At 40.6% G+C, this 12,265-nt stretch overlaps 1 protein-coding gene across 1 annotated transcript; it reads right to left on the minus strand.

Moving 5' to 3' along the window:
• Positions 1-287: 287 nt before the first annotated feature.
• f2 (coagulation factor II (thrombin)) lies at positions 288-10,204 on the minus strand. Its single transcript, XM_010882115.4, has 14 exons — positions 10,022-10,204; positions 9,698-9,858; positions 9,477-9,501; positions 6,827-6,898; positions 6,535-6,640; positions 6,318-6,451; positions 4,314-4,619; positions 3,908-4,018; positions 3,701-3,827; positions 3,161-3,328; positions 1,160-1,333; positions 882-1,060; positions 620-690; positions 288-518 (listed from the first exon to the last, which is right to left on the minus strand). Exons 1-14 carry the CDS (start codon positions 10,095-10,097, stop codon positions 366-368), a joined length of 1,863 nt encoding a protein of 620 aa, XP_010880417.1. The 5' UTR covers positions 10,098-10,204; the 3' UTR covers positions 288-365.
• Positions 10,205-12,265: the final 2,061 nt, after the last annotated feature.

A 12,265-nucleotide genomic window follows, 5' to 3' on the forward strand; every position in this document is an offset into this window, starting at 1 on the left:
GCATATCTTTTGCCATCCACACACTGACGAATCATTCATTATTACACATCAATTAAATGTTATTCGCAATGAGAAATGTTTCATTTTGAATTGATTACGTCAAGGACCATAATAGTGAAACGATAAGGAACAAAGTAATAGCGAGTCATATCACTGGGGATATGTTGATAACACATGTAATTGCACTGATTTATGTTCATACTCAACGTATTTCCATATAAACGTAATTCCTGAGAGGTTATGTTAAAAAATGGTAAGCTTGGAAGGTTGGAGTAATAACAAGCAGATCAAGACGAGGAACATGTTTATTTCAACAATATTTCATCAGCTTTCTCGCATGTAAAGGAAAGTAGAACCCTTCAAAATCACTCATCTTCACCACCTGTTTTTTCAATAACCTTCTGCATCCATCTTCTCATACGGAAAAGATGGGTGTAGAAACCATATTTCCCATCCCTGTCACATCCTTCTCCCCAGGACACAATGCCGATCTGGTACCAACGGTTGTCATCAGGGTTCTGCGGATGAAAGGAATTCTCATGAGTAAAAATATAAACAGGATGTACAAGATGGTATGCAAGAAATGTGAGGAGAGGTTCATGTTTTTCTAGCTGTATACCTTCATGACGAACGGGCCCCCGCTGTCCCCTTCACAAGCATCACCACTTTTCTGCTCCTCTGGTTTGAAGCCTGAAAAAGAAATCATTCATTTTGTATGACAGTTATGGTAATTGTGATACTAATGGTAACAGCTACAATTGAAAATAATAAATTAGTGTCAAGTTGCCCAGCGTTTTTAGAATATGAGCTGCAGTGTACAGTAATCACTGCAGTATCCCATGATTACCATACTGAGAAGAGAACTGTGAGCTGCAACTCACCAGCACAGAACATGTTGTCTGTGACACGAATAGTGGTAGATGCTCTGCAGGTTTCCTGTTCAACTATTGGTAGATGGATCTGCTGGAGAACTGTGGGTAGAGACTTAGGGGAGGAGCTCCATGTCTCATAAAGGTTTCCCCAGCCTGACACACGGCCTTTGTAGCCTGCAAACATCAGTCTAAAAGAAGATATTGGAAGAAAAGAAATTGGCTACAACTACTAGTATAGAAAAAGGCTAAAGAGCTTGTCACACCTCAGAAACGTTTGACTCTCTTACGTCTTAGCAACCTTCTTGGTGGGCAAACAGACAGGGTGAATCTGGTCAGTAAACACAACAGGACGTCTCATGTGAAGCAGGGCGATGTCCCGGTCCAGGTTCTCCTTCCAGTTGTATTTTGGGTGGACAATAATCTCATCAATGGCCACAATCTTCTCTGTACCCCTTTCAAACCTGGGATGAGAGTGCATGAGTAGGATATAGAGTTTGAGATTTAATACAGATCAATGATTTAATTCTGTTATCTGGTGTCATTAAACATCACTTACTGCAGTTCAGTTACCACACATCTACACTTCTTTAAAGTATGTGAACCCCTTGTGCAATTATAGATTTGTTTTTACCATGACGTCTTAATTTAATCAGAACCAGTCTCTATTTATCTGACATAACAGGTTTATATTTACCAATTTCATGTTGGTTTAGAGGAAATCATGAATGTAGTAGTAGTAATTAGTGCAAATGTAAGTGAACCCCCAGTTGCACTGGTTATATGAGGTAGGTAAGTAGAGTAGTGGTCAGTTTTGTGTTAACCATACAGGTGAATGCAAAACACACCATGCCGAGAGTAAAGAAGATCCAAGAGGACATCAGGAAGAGGGTAGTGAGAGAACATCAGTCTGGGGAAGGCTATACAACTATCTCAAAAATATTTGAGCTCCATCCACTGTGAGGCAAACCATTTACAAATGGAGAGTATTTGTAACACAACATGAAACATGAAAGTTCTGTAAGGGCAAGTGGGCCAAAATGAAAAAACATGTCACAGACTGATTAGTGGCTATAGATGTTTACTCCAAGTTATCACCACTAATGGAGGTGACACCATCTACTGAATGAAAGGGTTCACCTATTTTTGCACAAATTAGTTTATGGTAAATAAAAACTTTTTTGTTAAATAAAAATTGAAATATATCACCTGTTTTTTTATTTGGAATGCCTTATTATTATTATTTTCATAATATTATTATTGTGAATTGTGTTTTGAATAAGGAATTCATGAGTTTTTGTTTTTATACAAAACGAATCACCATTCCTGTAGGGTTCATATATTTTGAACCAGCACTGTATATACAGTACATACATACATATAAATACAGTGCCTTCAGTAAATATTCAGACCAGTAATTTATTATTATATATTTTATTTGCATCATTCTACACAGAATAACCCACAAAGAAAAGGGAAAACATGTATTTATGGATGTGTGCCAATTCACAGAAAATGAAAAGCATAAGTAATGTACATAAGTATTCAGAAGCTTTGACATGACTCTCGAAGTTAAGGTCCGATCAGACCATGTTATATGGTCAGATCTTGGTCTGATCAGACCATAATGTTTTCCCACATCACAACTAAATACAGACATGTTTCAGTTGGTACTTTTCTAGTAGGCTTCTTTCTTTCCACCCTCCCATACAGGCCAGTGTTAAGGCAAAAGTTGATAATGTTAAGGCAAGGTGATAATGTTGACTACTGTACCATTACTCCATCCCCAGCCAATTAACTCTGTATCTCCTTTAAAGTGACTGTTTGAGCGCTGAAAAGTGGTGTGATGCAGCTTTTATTTCCTGATAATTGATCCAACTGTTCTTACTGGGATATCCAAACACTTTGATGTCATTTTCCTAAGCTATGCATTTGTTTTACCTTATTTCTAACTTCTACAGAATGTGTTTTTGATGCCTTCAGATTCCCAGCCGTACCAATGATCCTACAACAGTGTTTTTTTTATCCAGACAATGTGACAACATTAATGGTTCACAGTTAAAGGTTAATGGAATACTTGTTAGGACAATATTTTAAATGTCTCTAAAAGATTCCATAGCACATTGGTTGAATAACATAAAATCTTACAACTATTTATTTTTTGTATCAGTTAAAAAAAAAAGATCTTACAGAATGACATTTCAATGTACCATTTGTAATTCAGTAATCTGAGAGAAATTGTCTACTTTTCTAAGGCACTGTAAAAAATGATAAAAAAATAGATCACTTACTTAGCTCTGTTATGTTTGCCAAGGCGGACCAGGATGTCCTCGATAGTAAAGTTTTTGTTCCACGGTGGGTAAAGGATGCAGTGAGCTGCAGTAAGTATCCACTCGTCACTAATCAGACTGGCCCCACATAGCAGCTCCTGAGGGGATTTCTTGTACAGCATCACCTGCCTGCCAACAAAGAATCTGTGATTAACAGCTAAAAATAATTAATTACCCTTCGAACTAACATTAAGTACAGCATTTTATCAGGCAACTAATAGTAACATTTAATATTAAAGTTCATGGTGAGAGGTTGATGATTCTTTTGAATTAATATTGGGGATCTTATCCTGGTGATATAAACATTACTTGGTTGCCACTTGGCACATATACTCTCACTCCCATACTTAATTATCTCACGTATACTATGCTATTAAATTCATGTGTATGCAGAATAAGCTTTTATGAATTATGTTGACTTGCAACACCATTTACAAGTGTGGCATATGTAATGCAACACAATACATATGTTACATTGATTATCTATGCATATTTTCATACCATGGTGCACTGGCCACTTCAGCATCAATCCCTTTTACAATACGTTGTCCTTGGTAGGATTCAAGCAGTTCTTCCTCTTTATTGTCCTTCTTATTTATCTTCTCAAACAAGGGCCGCACTCCGCATTCTGAGAATAAAGTAGCAGATTTGAATGAAAATCTGCTGTACCTAGTTCATTTTCCTTTGAACCAATGTTAAACTACTCACCCGTCTCTCCGTTGCCAAAGCTCCGAGGGCTGAAGAAGGTTTTTTGTGGCCCAGAGAGTACTGACCTTTCCCTTCCTCCCGTATCATCCACATATTGATTTAAAGGGTCATCTGAAAGAGAACAGCAGTCAACCAATCACAGTTAATTGCATATGACACCTGGAAGTTTTTTTCTGTTCCAATGAGTCCATTTTATTTATAGCTGTCACAAAGTGATTATACAGATACCCAATCTAAACCCACCAAAAGTGCAGTGGCTAGGATAAACTCTAGAAAGGCAGGATTGTAGGAATAAGCCCATTCCATTTCTGGCTGTGCCAGGTGTATTTTATAAGATAGAAAAATGTGTGTCTTAGACTAGAAGGTTAGTTAAATGAAACAAAATTTTTTAAATGAAACCGCTTACCACACAGCTTAAGGTCACAGTAGTTGATAGTGACATTTCCAAGCCGGTCAATGTAGCACCAGGGACCCTCCATATCTCCGTCAGGGTTTCTGCAGTGATTTCCAACCAGTTGGACCTCAGGGATAAAATCTTTTTTTTTGCTGAGTGCCAATGCCTTTGGAGATGACCAAGGCAGACACTTTTCGCCCTTAATTGTGACAGAGAGATCACCAGTATAATCTAAGCCATTATTGGTCAGGCAGTCCTTTGTATTTATGGGTCTCCCATCCACTACAGTAGGTACTTTAGGGGGTACCAAGGTCTCCCCTGTATGAGGAAAGAAAACACAATAGAGTACTGTTAAGTCATATTGCATCAAACAACATGCTATGCTCTATGTTGTTAAACAAAGAGGTTTAGTGTCACTGTAAAAAAACTCCCAGCCCAGCATTATCCATCCATCCATCCATCTTCTTCCGCTTATCCGGGGCCGGGTCGCAGGGGCAGCAGTCTAAGCAGGGATGCCCAGACTTCCCTCTCCCCAGACACTTCCTCTAGCTCTTCCGGGGGGACACCGAGGCGTTCCCAGGCCAGCCGGGAGACATAGTCCTTCCAGCGTGTCCTAGGTCTTCCCCGGGGTCTCCTCCCGGTGGGACGGGACCGGAACACCTTCCCAGGAAGGCGTTCCGGAGGCATCCAAAAAAGATGCCCAAGCCACCTCAGCTGACCCCTCTCGATGTGGAGGAGCAGCGGCTCTACTCCGAGCTCCTCCCGGGTGACCGAGCTTCTCACCCTATCTCTAAGGGATCGCCCAACCACCCTGCGGAGAAAGCTCATTTCGGCCGCCTGTATCCGGGATCTTGTCCTTTCAGTCATGACCCAAAGCTCATGACCATAGGTGAGAGTAGGAACGTAGATTGACTGGTAAATCGAGAGCTTCGCCTTGCAGCTCAGCTCTTTCTTCACCACGACAGACCGATACATCGACTGCATTACTGCAGAAGCTGCACCGATCCGTCTGTCAATCTCCCGTTCCATCCTTCCCTCACTCGTGAACAAGACCCCTAGATACTTAAACTCCTCCACTTGAGGCAGGCACTCTCCACCAACCTGAAGTGGGCAAGCCACCCTTTTCCGACTGAGGACCATGGCCTCGGATTTGGAGGTACTGATTTTCATCCCCACCGCTTCACACTCGGCTGCAAACCGTCCCAGTGCATGCTGAAGGTCCTGGTTAGAAGGGGCCAACACGACAACATCATCTGCAAAGAGCAGAGACGAAATCGTGTGGTCCCCAAACCTGACACCCTCCGGCCCCTGGCTGCGCCTAGAAATTCTGTCCATAAAAATTACGAACAGAACCGGTGACAAAGGGCAGCCCTGCCGGAGTCCAACATGCACTGGGAACAAGTCTGACTTACTGCCGGCAATGCGGACCAAGCTCCTGCTTCGGTTGTACAGTGACCTGACAGCCCTTAGCAAAGGACCCAGGACCCCATATTCCCCAAGCACCCTCCACAAGATGCCGCGAGGGACACAGTCGAATGCCTTCTCCAAATCCACAAAACACATGTGGATTGGTTGGGCAAACTCCCATGAACCCTCCAACACCCCGTAGAGGGTATAGAGCTGGTCCAGTGTTCCACGGCCCGGACGAAAACCACACTGTTCCTCCTGAATCCGAGGTTCTACTATCGGCCGTATTCTCCTCTCCAGAACCCTGGCATAGACTTTCCCGGGGAGGCTGAGAAGTGTGATCCCCCTATAGTTGGAACACACCCTCCGGTCCCCCTTCTTAAAAAGAGGGACCACCACCCCGGTCTGCCATCCCAGAGGCACTGTCCCCGACCGCCACGCGATGTTGCACAGGCGTGTCAACCAAGACAGCCCCACAACATCCAGAGACTTGAGGTACTCAGGGCGGATCTCATCCACCCCCGGTGCCTTGCCACCGAGGAGTTTCTTGACCACCTCTGTGACTTCAGCCCGGTCAAGAATTGTTATTATGTAGTAGTAAGATCATACCACATTGTGGAACGCTGCATTTCTCTCTCCTGACTGTGGGATCCCTGGTGAAGCACCACGGTCCTGTTGGACTCTTGTCTGGGTTCCTACAAAAGTTCTCAATCAGGGTCTTATCCAGCGAAGTATTGAACTCCCTGAAAAGAGTTATTATTAGCAACAAAGCAGTGGGAATTTGAAAACATTGCACTGCTCAAGTTATGGGGTCCATCATACATACGTAATTTTGTGTGGGAATTTACTGTTCCAGTACTGGCAGGTTTTTCCAGAGATAGTGGTAGAGATGGTTCCATTGTAGTTCAAACCACTTTCCAATGAGCACTGTCCTGCAAGATGCAGGCCCACATAACTTTTGAGAAACTGGATGCACTGCTCTAAAACTACATCTTAAAATTTACAGCTTATTGATAAATTCCCGACACATTTGAGGTGGTTTTTAACACATTAACATTTTGTCAAAAAAATCACTGAAGTAATTAATATTTGCTGTGTGATCAGGAAATAATTATTACCTTGCTTATCCACACACCCCCTCAAAGTTTTTACAGTGTCCTTGGTTCTCTTCAGTGTTGTGCCTTTGCAAGCTGTGAAGAAAACAAACAAGAATTACAAAACCTTCCTCAAATTGCTTATCATTGCCAAAGACGGTACAAATATTAAAAAGAGGAAAAAATATTAAGGGCACAATAAGAATCCTAAGGGTACTCCAACACTGAGGCTAAGCCTACTGCTCAACTGAGTCTTGCCACAGTAGTTTCATATTCAACGGACATTCTGACCTTCAAACCTCAATGAATGATTTGAGCTATATACCTCAGTGACAGTTATGAAGGTGTAGGCCTACAACAATGCAATGGTAAATCCTAAGTGGTCTGTTTGTGAAAACAAGAAGTTGAGTAACATACATTGCTATATAGCTTTGTCAGTAGAAAAAAACACATTTATACATTTCATAATGCTTTTAAAACAATGATTGTATGGTGACATTGGTTTGATGTTGTGGAAACATTTTTATTTTTTTTAAAGATGTTGCACATTTAAATTCCACTCATTAATATTTTGTAGAGCCACATTTCACTGCAATAAAAGCTTCCAGTTTTTTGCTATGTACCAGGTTTATACAAATTGATTTTGGCCCATTCTTCAGGGCAAATTTGCTCTGTGTTGTTCAAGTTGGTTGAACAACGATTGAGGACCTCAGTTTCAAACAGTGCCACTGATTCTGAAATGAGGATATTGACTAGGGGATATTTTGGACATTCACATTTTTGTTTTTGAGCACCTCCAGTGCTTTGGCTTGTGACTGGGACAATGTCCAGCAGAAAGATGAATTTCCTCACAAGCGTCATATTTTAATGGGCTGACGCAGGTTTTCTTTTAACAAGATGCCCAGTCCCTGCTGATGAAAGCATGATGCTGCCATCACCGTGCCTCACTGTAAGGGTGTTGTGTGTTAGGCGTGGCCAATGTTAGCTTTTGTCCACATAACACGGAGTTTGGCCAAAAAGCTCCACCCTGGTTCATCTGACCACAAAACCCTTTCCTACACAGCTGGGTCATTCTCGTGCTAATTATTTTATTTTTTCAGTAATACCTTCTTTCTTGCCACCCTCCAATACAAGCATGTGTATGGGGAGCTTTTGATATGATTATTTGGTGAACCATTTCTCTACTCCCAACCAGTAGCTCCTTCAAAGTGATTGTTGGCCTATTTGTGACTTCTCACACATTTCCTGAGTTTTGGACAGCTTTTCTTGGCATTATCTGGGCGGTGTGACGCAGTTTCCACTTCCTGATTATTGAATCAACTGTGCTTATTGGGATGTCCAAATACTTGGACATTATTTTGTACCTTTATCCTAATATATGCATTTGTGTAACTTCATCTTTAACCTCTGTAGAAAGCAGTTGGTCCTAATTTCACTTCAGATTCACAGCCTAACCAATAATCCTTCAACAGTGTTTTTTTATCCTGACAATTGTTCACAGGAGGAGGCCAATGGTAATTTAGTTGTGTCCTTGTTAGGGCAGTTCTTTTGATCAGTGTAAACTGCAAGCTTCCACAGCACCGCGGTTGAATATAAGTGCAACTTATTTCAGTTTTCTTCCAAATATTCCACAACATAAAACCAGTGTTTCCATACAATTATAGATATTGTGTGCCAGTGTTTTAAAATACAAAGTACCATTTGTATTTGATAAAATAACTGGTCAACATCTGAATACTTATATGCTGAACAAAACACAGCATAAATGTAACATGCAGCAATTTCAAAGGTTTTACTGAGTACTGAGAAAATGATTCCTAATATTGCCATTAGGCCCAGATGTAAAAGTCTGGAGTTGGTGGTCAGCTGTTCTATAACAAAATTGGAGGTGGCTTATGGTAGAGCACATTTTCTGGTAAGAACTCTATGATATTGCTGCAGTCAGCATGCCAATTGTAAACTCACCAAAACATGAGGCATATGTGGCATTGTGTTTAACCAAAAACTTGCATATTTCATTGTCCATTATAGTGTCCTTTTGTTGTCCCCAATGCAAGTTGCACTTGTGTAATGACACTGTATAGTTGATATTGGACCTTTATGGTAAATGTTTAGTAAATGTTGTTTTTTTACACTATATAGTAGAAGACAATCTATACAAGATGTTTAATTTTGATGATATCCAATTGTGTACCAGACTGTACCAACGTAGCCCTCAGCAAGGACGCTGTCAGCCTAATTGTCAATTTCCGCACTTTCTTATATTGATTAGTCTCCAATATTTTCTCAAAAGTCACTGGAAATTAGCATTTTCCCAGGGAAACATGTCCCCTGACCTCCCCTGTCAGTCTAAGTGTGACATGTCTTTTCCACATCTGGGTACGGGAACACAAACCTTCCTATTGGTTTCTGCTTAGAGGACTTTTAAGGACTGGGAAGGCTTCCAACTGTTGAAGTTCTGATGTCCGTTGAATATCAAACATCAACCAAAATTGACCACAATACTCACATCCAGGTTGCACTTTGTTCTGGCTCAATACCATCTATTTACCTTTGTGACCACATATGTGAACATATTTAATGTGGTTTTGTGACCACAAGACTGCACATATTTAATGGATATGGTTTTTGATAGAAATCACAAGCATTTCATAAATAAATAAACCATACTTACTTAAATAGTCCCCCCAAAATTGTGTCTATATTGAGAAAGATCAGTTTAGTTATTCAAGGGAAAAAAATACAGTCAGAAGGCTAAGGCTATAATAATGTTTATTACGCACATAAACATCTATTTAGCTTTAAAAAAAATCTAATTACCGGTATATCAGTTGACAAAGTGAATATACATTTTCTTTGGATGATACTTCAATATAAAACCACATATTTTCTCACCGTCTTGTCAGCCTGTTCAAAAACTTCACGGGCTTCCTCAAAGTCACAAATCTCCTCCATGCACTCCCGTTCCAAGTTCCCAGGTTTCATCTCCTCAAGGAAGGAATTTGCCCGTTTATTGCGGATAAAAACCTGGGAGGCGTCATTCCTGTCAAGAAAAACTATAAACAAATATTTAAAAAGGACTGTTTAATCACTATTAGAGGTGACAAATAATATACAACATTTAACACTTTGAAGGGTACACATTTTCAGAGCATGAGTATAATAGAATTAGCTTGTTTTTCTGCTTTCAGGACTGGTAATTAAAAGCTGGTATCTTACCATTTTCACAAAGGGTGACCTGAAGTGTCGATGAAAATAGTATTGTAAAAAAAAGTGATGCGGGTATTCGACCCATTGTTATGGATGAACTCCTTGTTAATTTAGTTATATGGACAGAACTCCTTGCTAAACCTAGGACATCACCAAACCTCTCCCCCTCAAAATCCAGTACTCAATTGAAACCCCCCACTTTCTGTTGCATTGAACCAACTGGTTAATATTGAACCACTGTTCTAAGAATGAACTCCCAATTGGGCAATGTCATTTGTTCTTGTCATTAGTGTCAACTACTGAATATAGCTAAATACAAGCTTTACACGCAATTGAAAGTAAAGCTTAAATGTTTTGGTCAGGGCCTACTCATTAATTACTTCAACAAAAACAAATGTATATAAAGAAATAATAATAGGAAAATGTAATTACTAAAACTTTACTGAAATGTAAAAATAAAAAATACCTCAAACTTTTATATAGTTCTATAATTTCATTTAGACTACAATATTATGAGGCTGAGCAAACACTGAAGTTGTTCCAAACCTTGGACTGTCCCAACCATCTAAATATTTGCCCCCAAATATTGAATGACGCATTGAATAAAGAGTGAGAAGTCAATCAAAAACACCAGTTTATTTCATAAAATTATCATCTTATAGTAATGATTATCTGAAGAGCCAATATTTACATTTCTTTGTTAAAATACACTAAAGCCATTATAAAAAGCCTTCATAGCCCTCACGATCACAATAGATTTTTTTCAGATGAAAAAGCATACTATTGCATTTGTAAGCAACAGTTTCTCAAAATACAGGGGCTGGTAGTTTCATGCAGTCCTTGAAAAGAACATGTGCTGCAGATAGCGGCTAGACAAGGTCCACTCGAGTTGTGGGTCAATATTTGCTGACATCTTACACTATGGCTCTCTTATCCAGTCATGTATATGGACTTTTTGTTGGTGACATCACAATATACACTGGGGATAACAAGTATTTGATACACTGCCGATTCTGCAGGTTTTCCCACTTACAAAGCATGTAGAAATCTGTAATATTTATCATAGGTACTCTTCAACTGTGAGTTACGGTAAAACAAAAAATCAAACAAAAATCCAGAAAATCACATTGTATGATTTTTAAGTAATTAATTAGCATTTTATTGCATTACATAAATATTTGATACATCAGAAAAGCAGAACTTAATATTTGTTTGCAATAACAGAGATCATACGTTTCCTGTAGTTCTTCACTAGGTTTGCACACACTGCAGATGGGATATTGGCCCACTCCTCCATACAGACCTTCTCCAGATCCTTCAGGTTTCGGGGCTGTCGCTGGGCAATACGGACTTTCAGCTCCCTCCAAAAAAATGTCTTTTGGGTTCAGGTCTGGAGACTGGCTAGGCCACTCCAGGACCTTGAGATGCTTCTTACGGAGCCACTCCTTAGTTGCCCTGGCTGTGTATTTCGGGTTGTTGTCATGCTGGAAGACCCAGCCATGACCCATCTTCAACACTCTTACTGAGGGAAGGAGGTTGTTGGCCAAGATCTCACGATACATGGCCCCATCCATCCTCCCCTCAATACGGTGCAGTCGTCCTGTCCCCTTTGCAGAAAAGCATCCCCAAAGAATTATGTTTCCACCTCCATGCTTCATGGTTGGGATGGTGTTCTTGGGGTTGTACTCATCCTTCTTCTTCCTCCAAACACGGCGAGTGGAGTTTAGACCAAAAGCTCTATTTTTGTCTCATTAGACCACATGACCTTCTCCCATTCCTCGTCTGGATCATCCAGATGGTCATTGGCAAACTGCAGATGGGCCTGGACATGCGCTGGCTTGAGCAGGGGGACCTTGCAAGCACTGCAGGATTTTAATACATGACGGCGTAGTGTGTTACTAATGGTTTTCTTTGAGACTGTGGTCCCAGCTCTCTTCAGGTCATTGACCAGGTCCTTCCGTGTAGTTCTGGGCTGATCCCTCACCTTCCTCATGATCACTGATGCCCCACGAAATGAGATCTTGCATGGAGCCCCAGATCGAGGGAGATTGACCATCATCTTGAACTTCCATTTTCTAATAATTGCGCCAACAGTTGTTGTTACAATTTTATCCCTGATGTCCTTACACAGCTCTCTGGTCTTGGCCATTGTGGAGAGGTTGGAGTCTGTTTGATTGAGTGTGTGGACAGGTGTCTTTTATACAGGTAACGAGTTCAAACGGATGCAGTTAATACAGGTAATGAGTGGAGAAC

Source organism: Esox lucius, chromosome 2, assembly GCF_011004845.1.
Source record: "Esox lucius isolate fEsoLuc1 chromosome 2, fEsoLuc1.pri, whole genome shotgun sequence".
Classification (NCBI taxonomy): Eukaryota; Metazoa; Chordata; class Actinopteri; order Esociformes; family Esocidae; genus Esox; species Esox lucius.

Excerpts from the sequence above, each read along its gene's own strand:
- f2 (XM_010882115.4), bottom strand. The coding sequence starts at position 10,097 with ATGGGTCGAATACCCGCATCACTTTTTTTTACAATACTATTTTCATCG. Across the intron at positions 4,019-4,313 it reads CTGTGACCTTAAGCTGTGTG|ATGACCCTTTAAATCAATAT; the intron begins GTAAGCGGTTTC and ends GTTCTCTTTCAG. Across the intron at positions 691-881 it reads AGACAACATGTTCTGTGCTG|GCTTCAAACCAGAGGAGCAG; the intron begins GTGAGTTGCAGC and ends TTTCTTTTTCAG.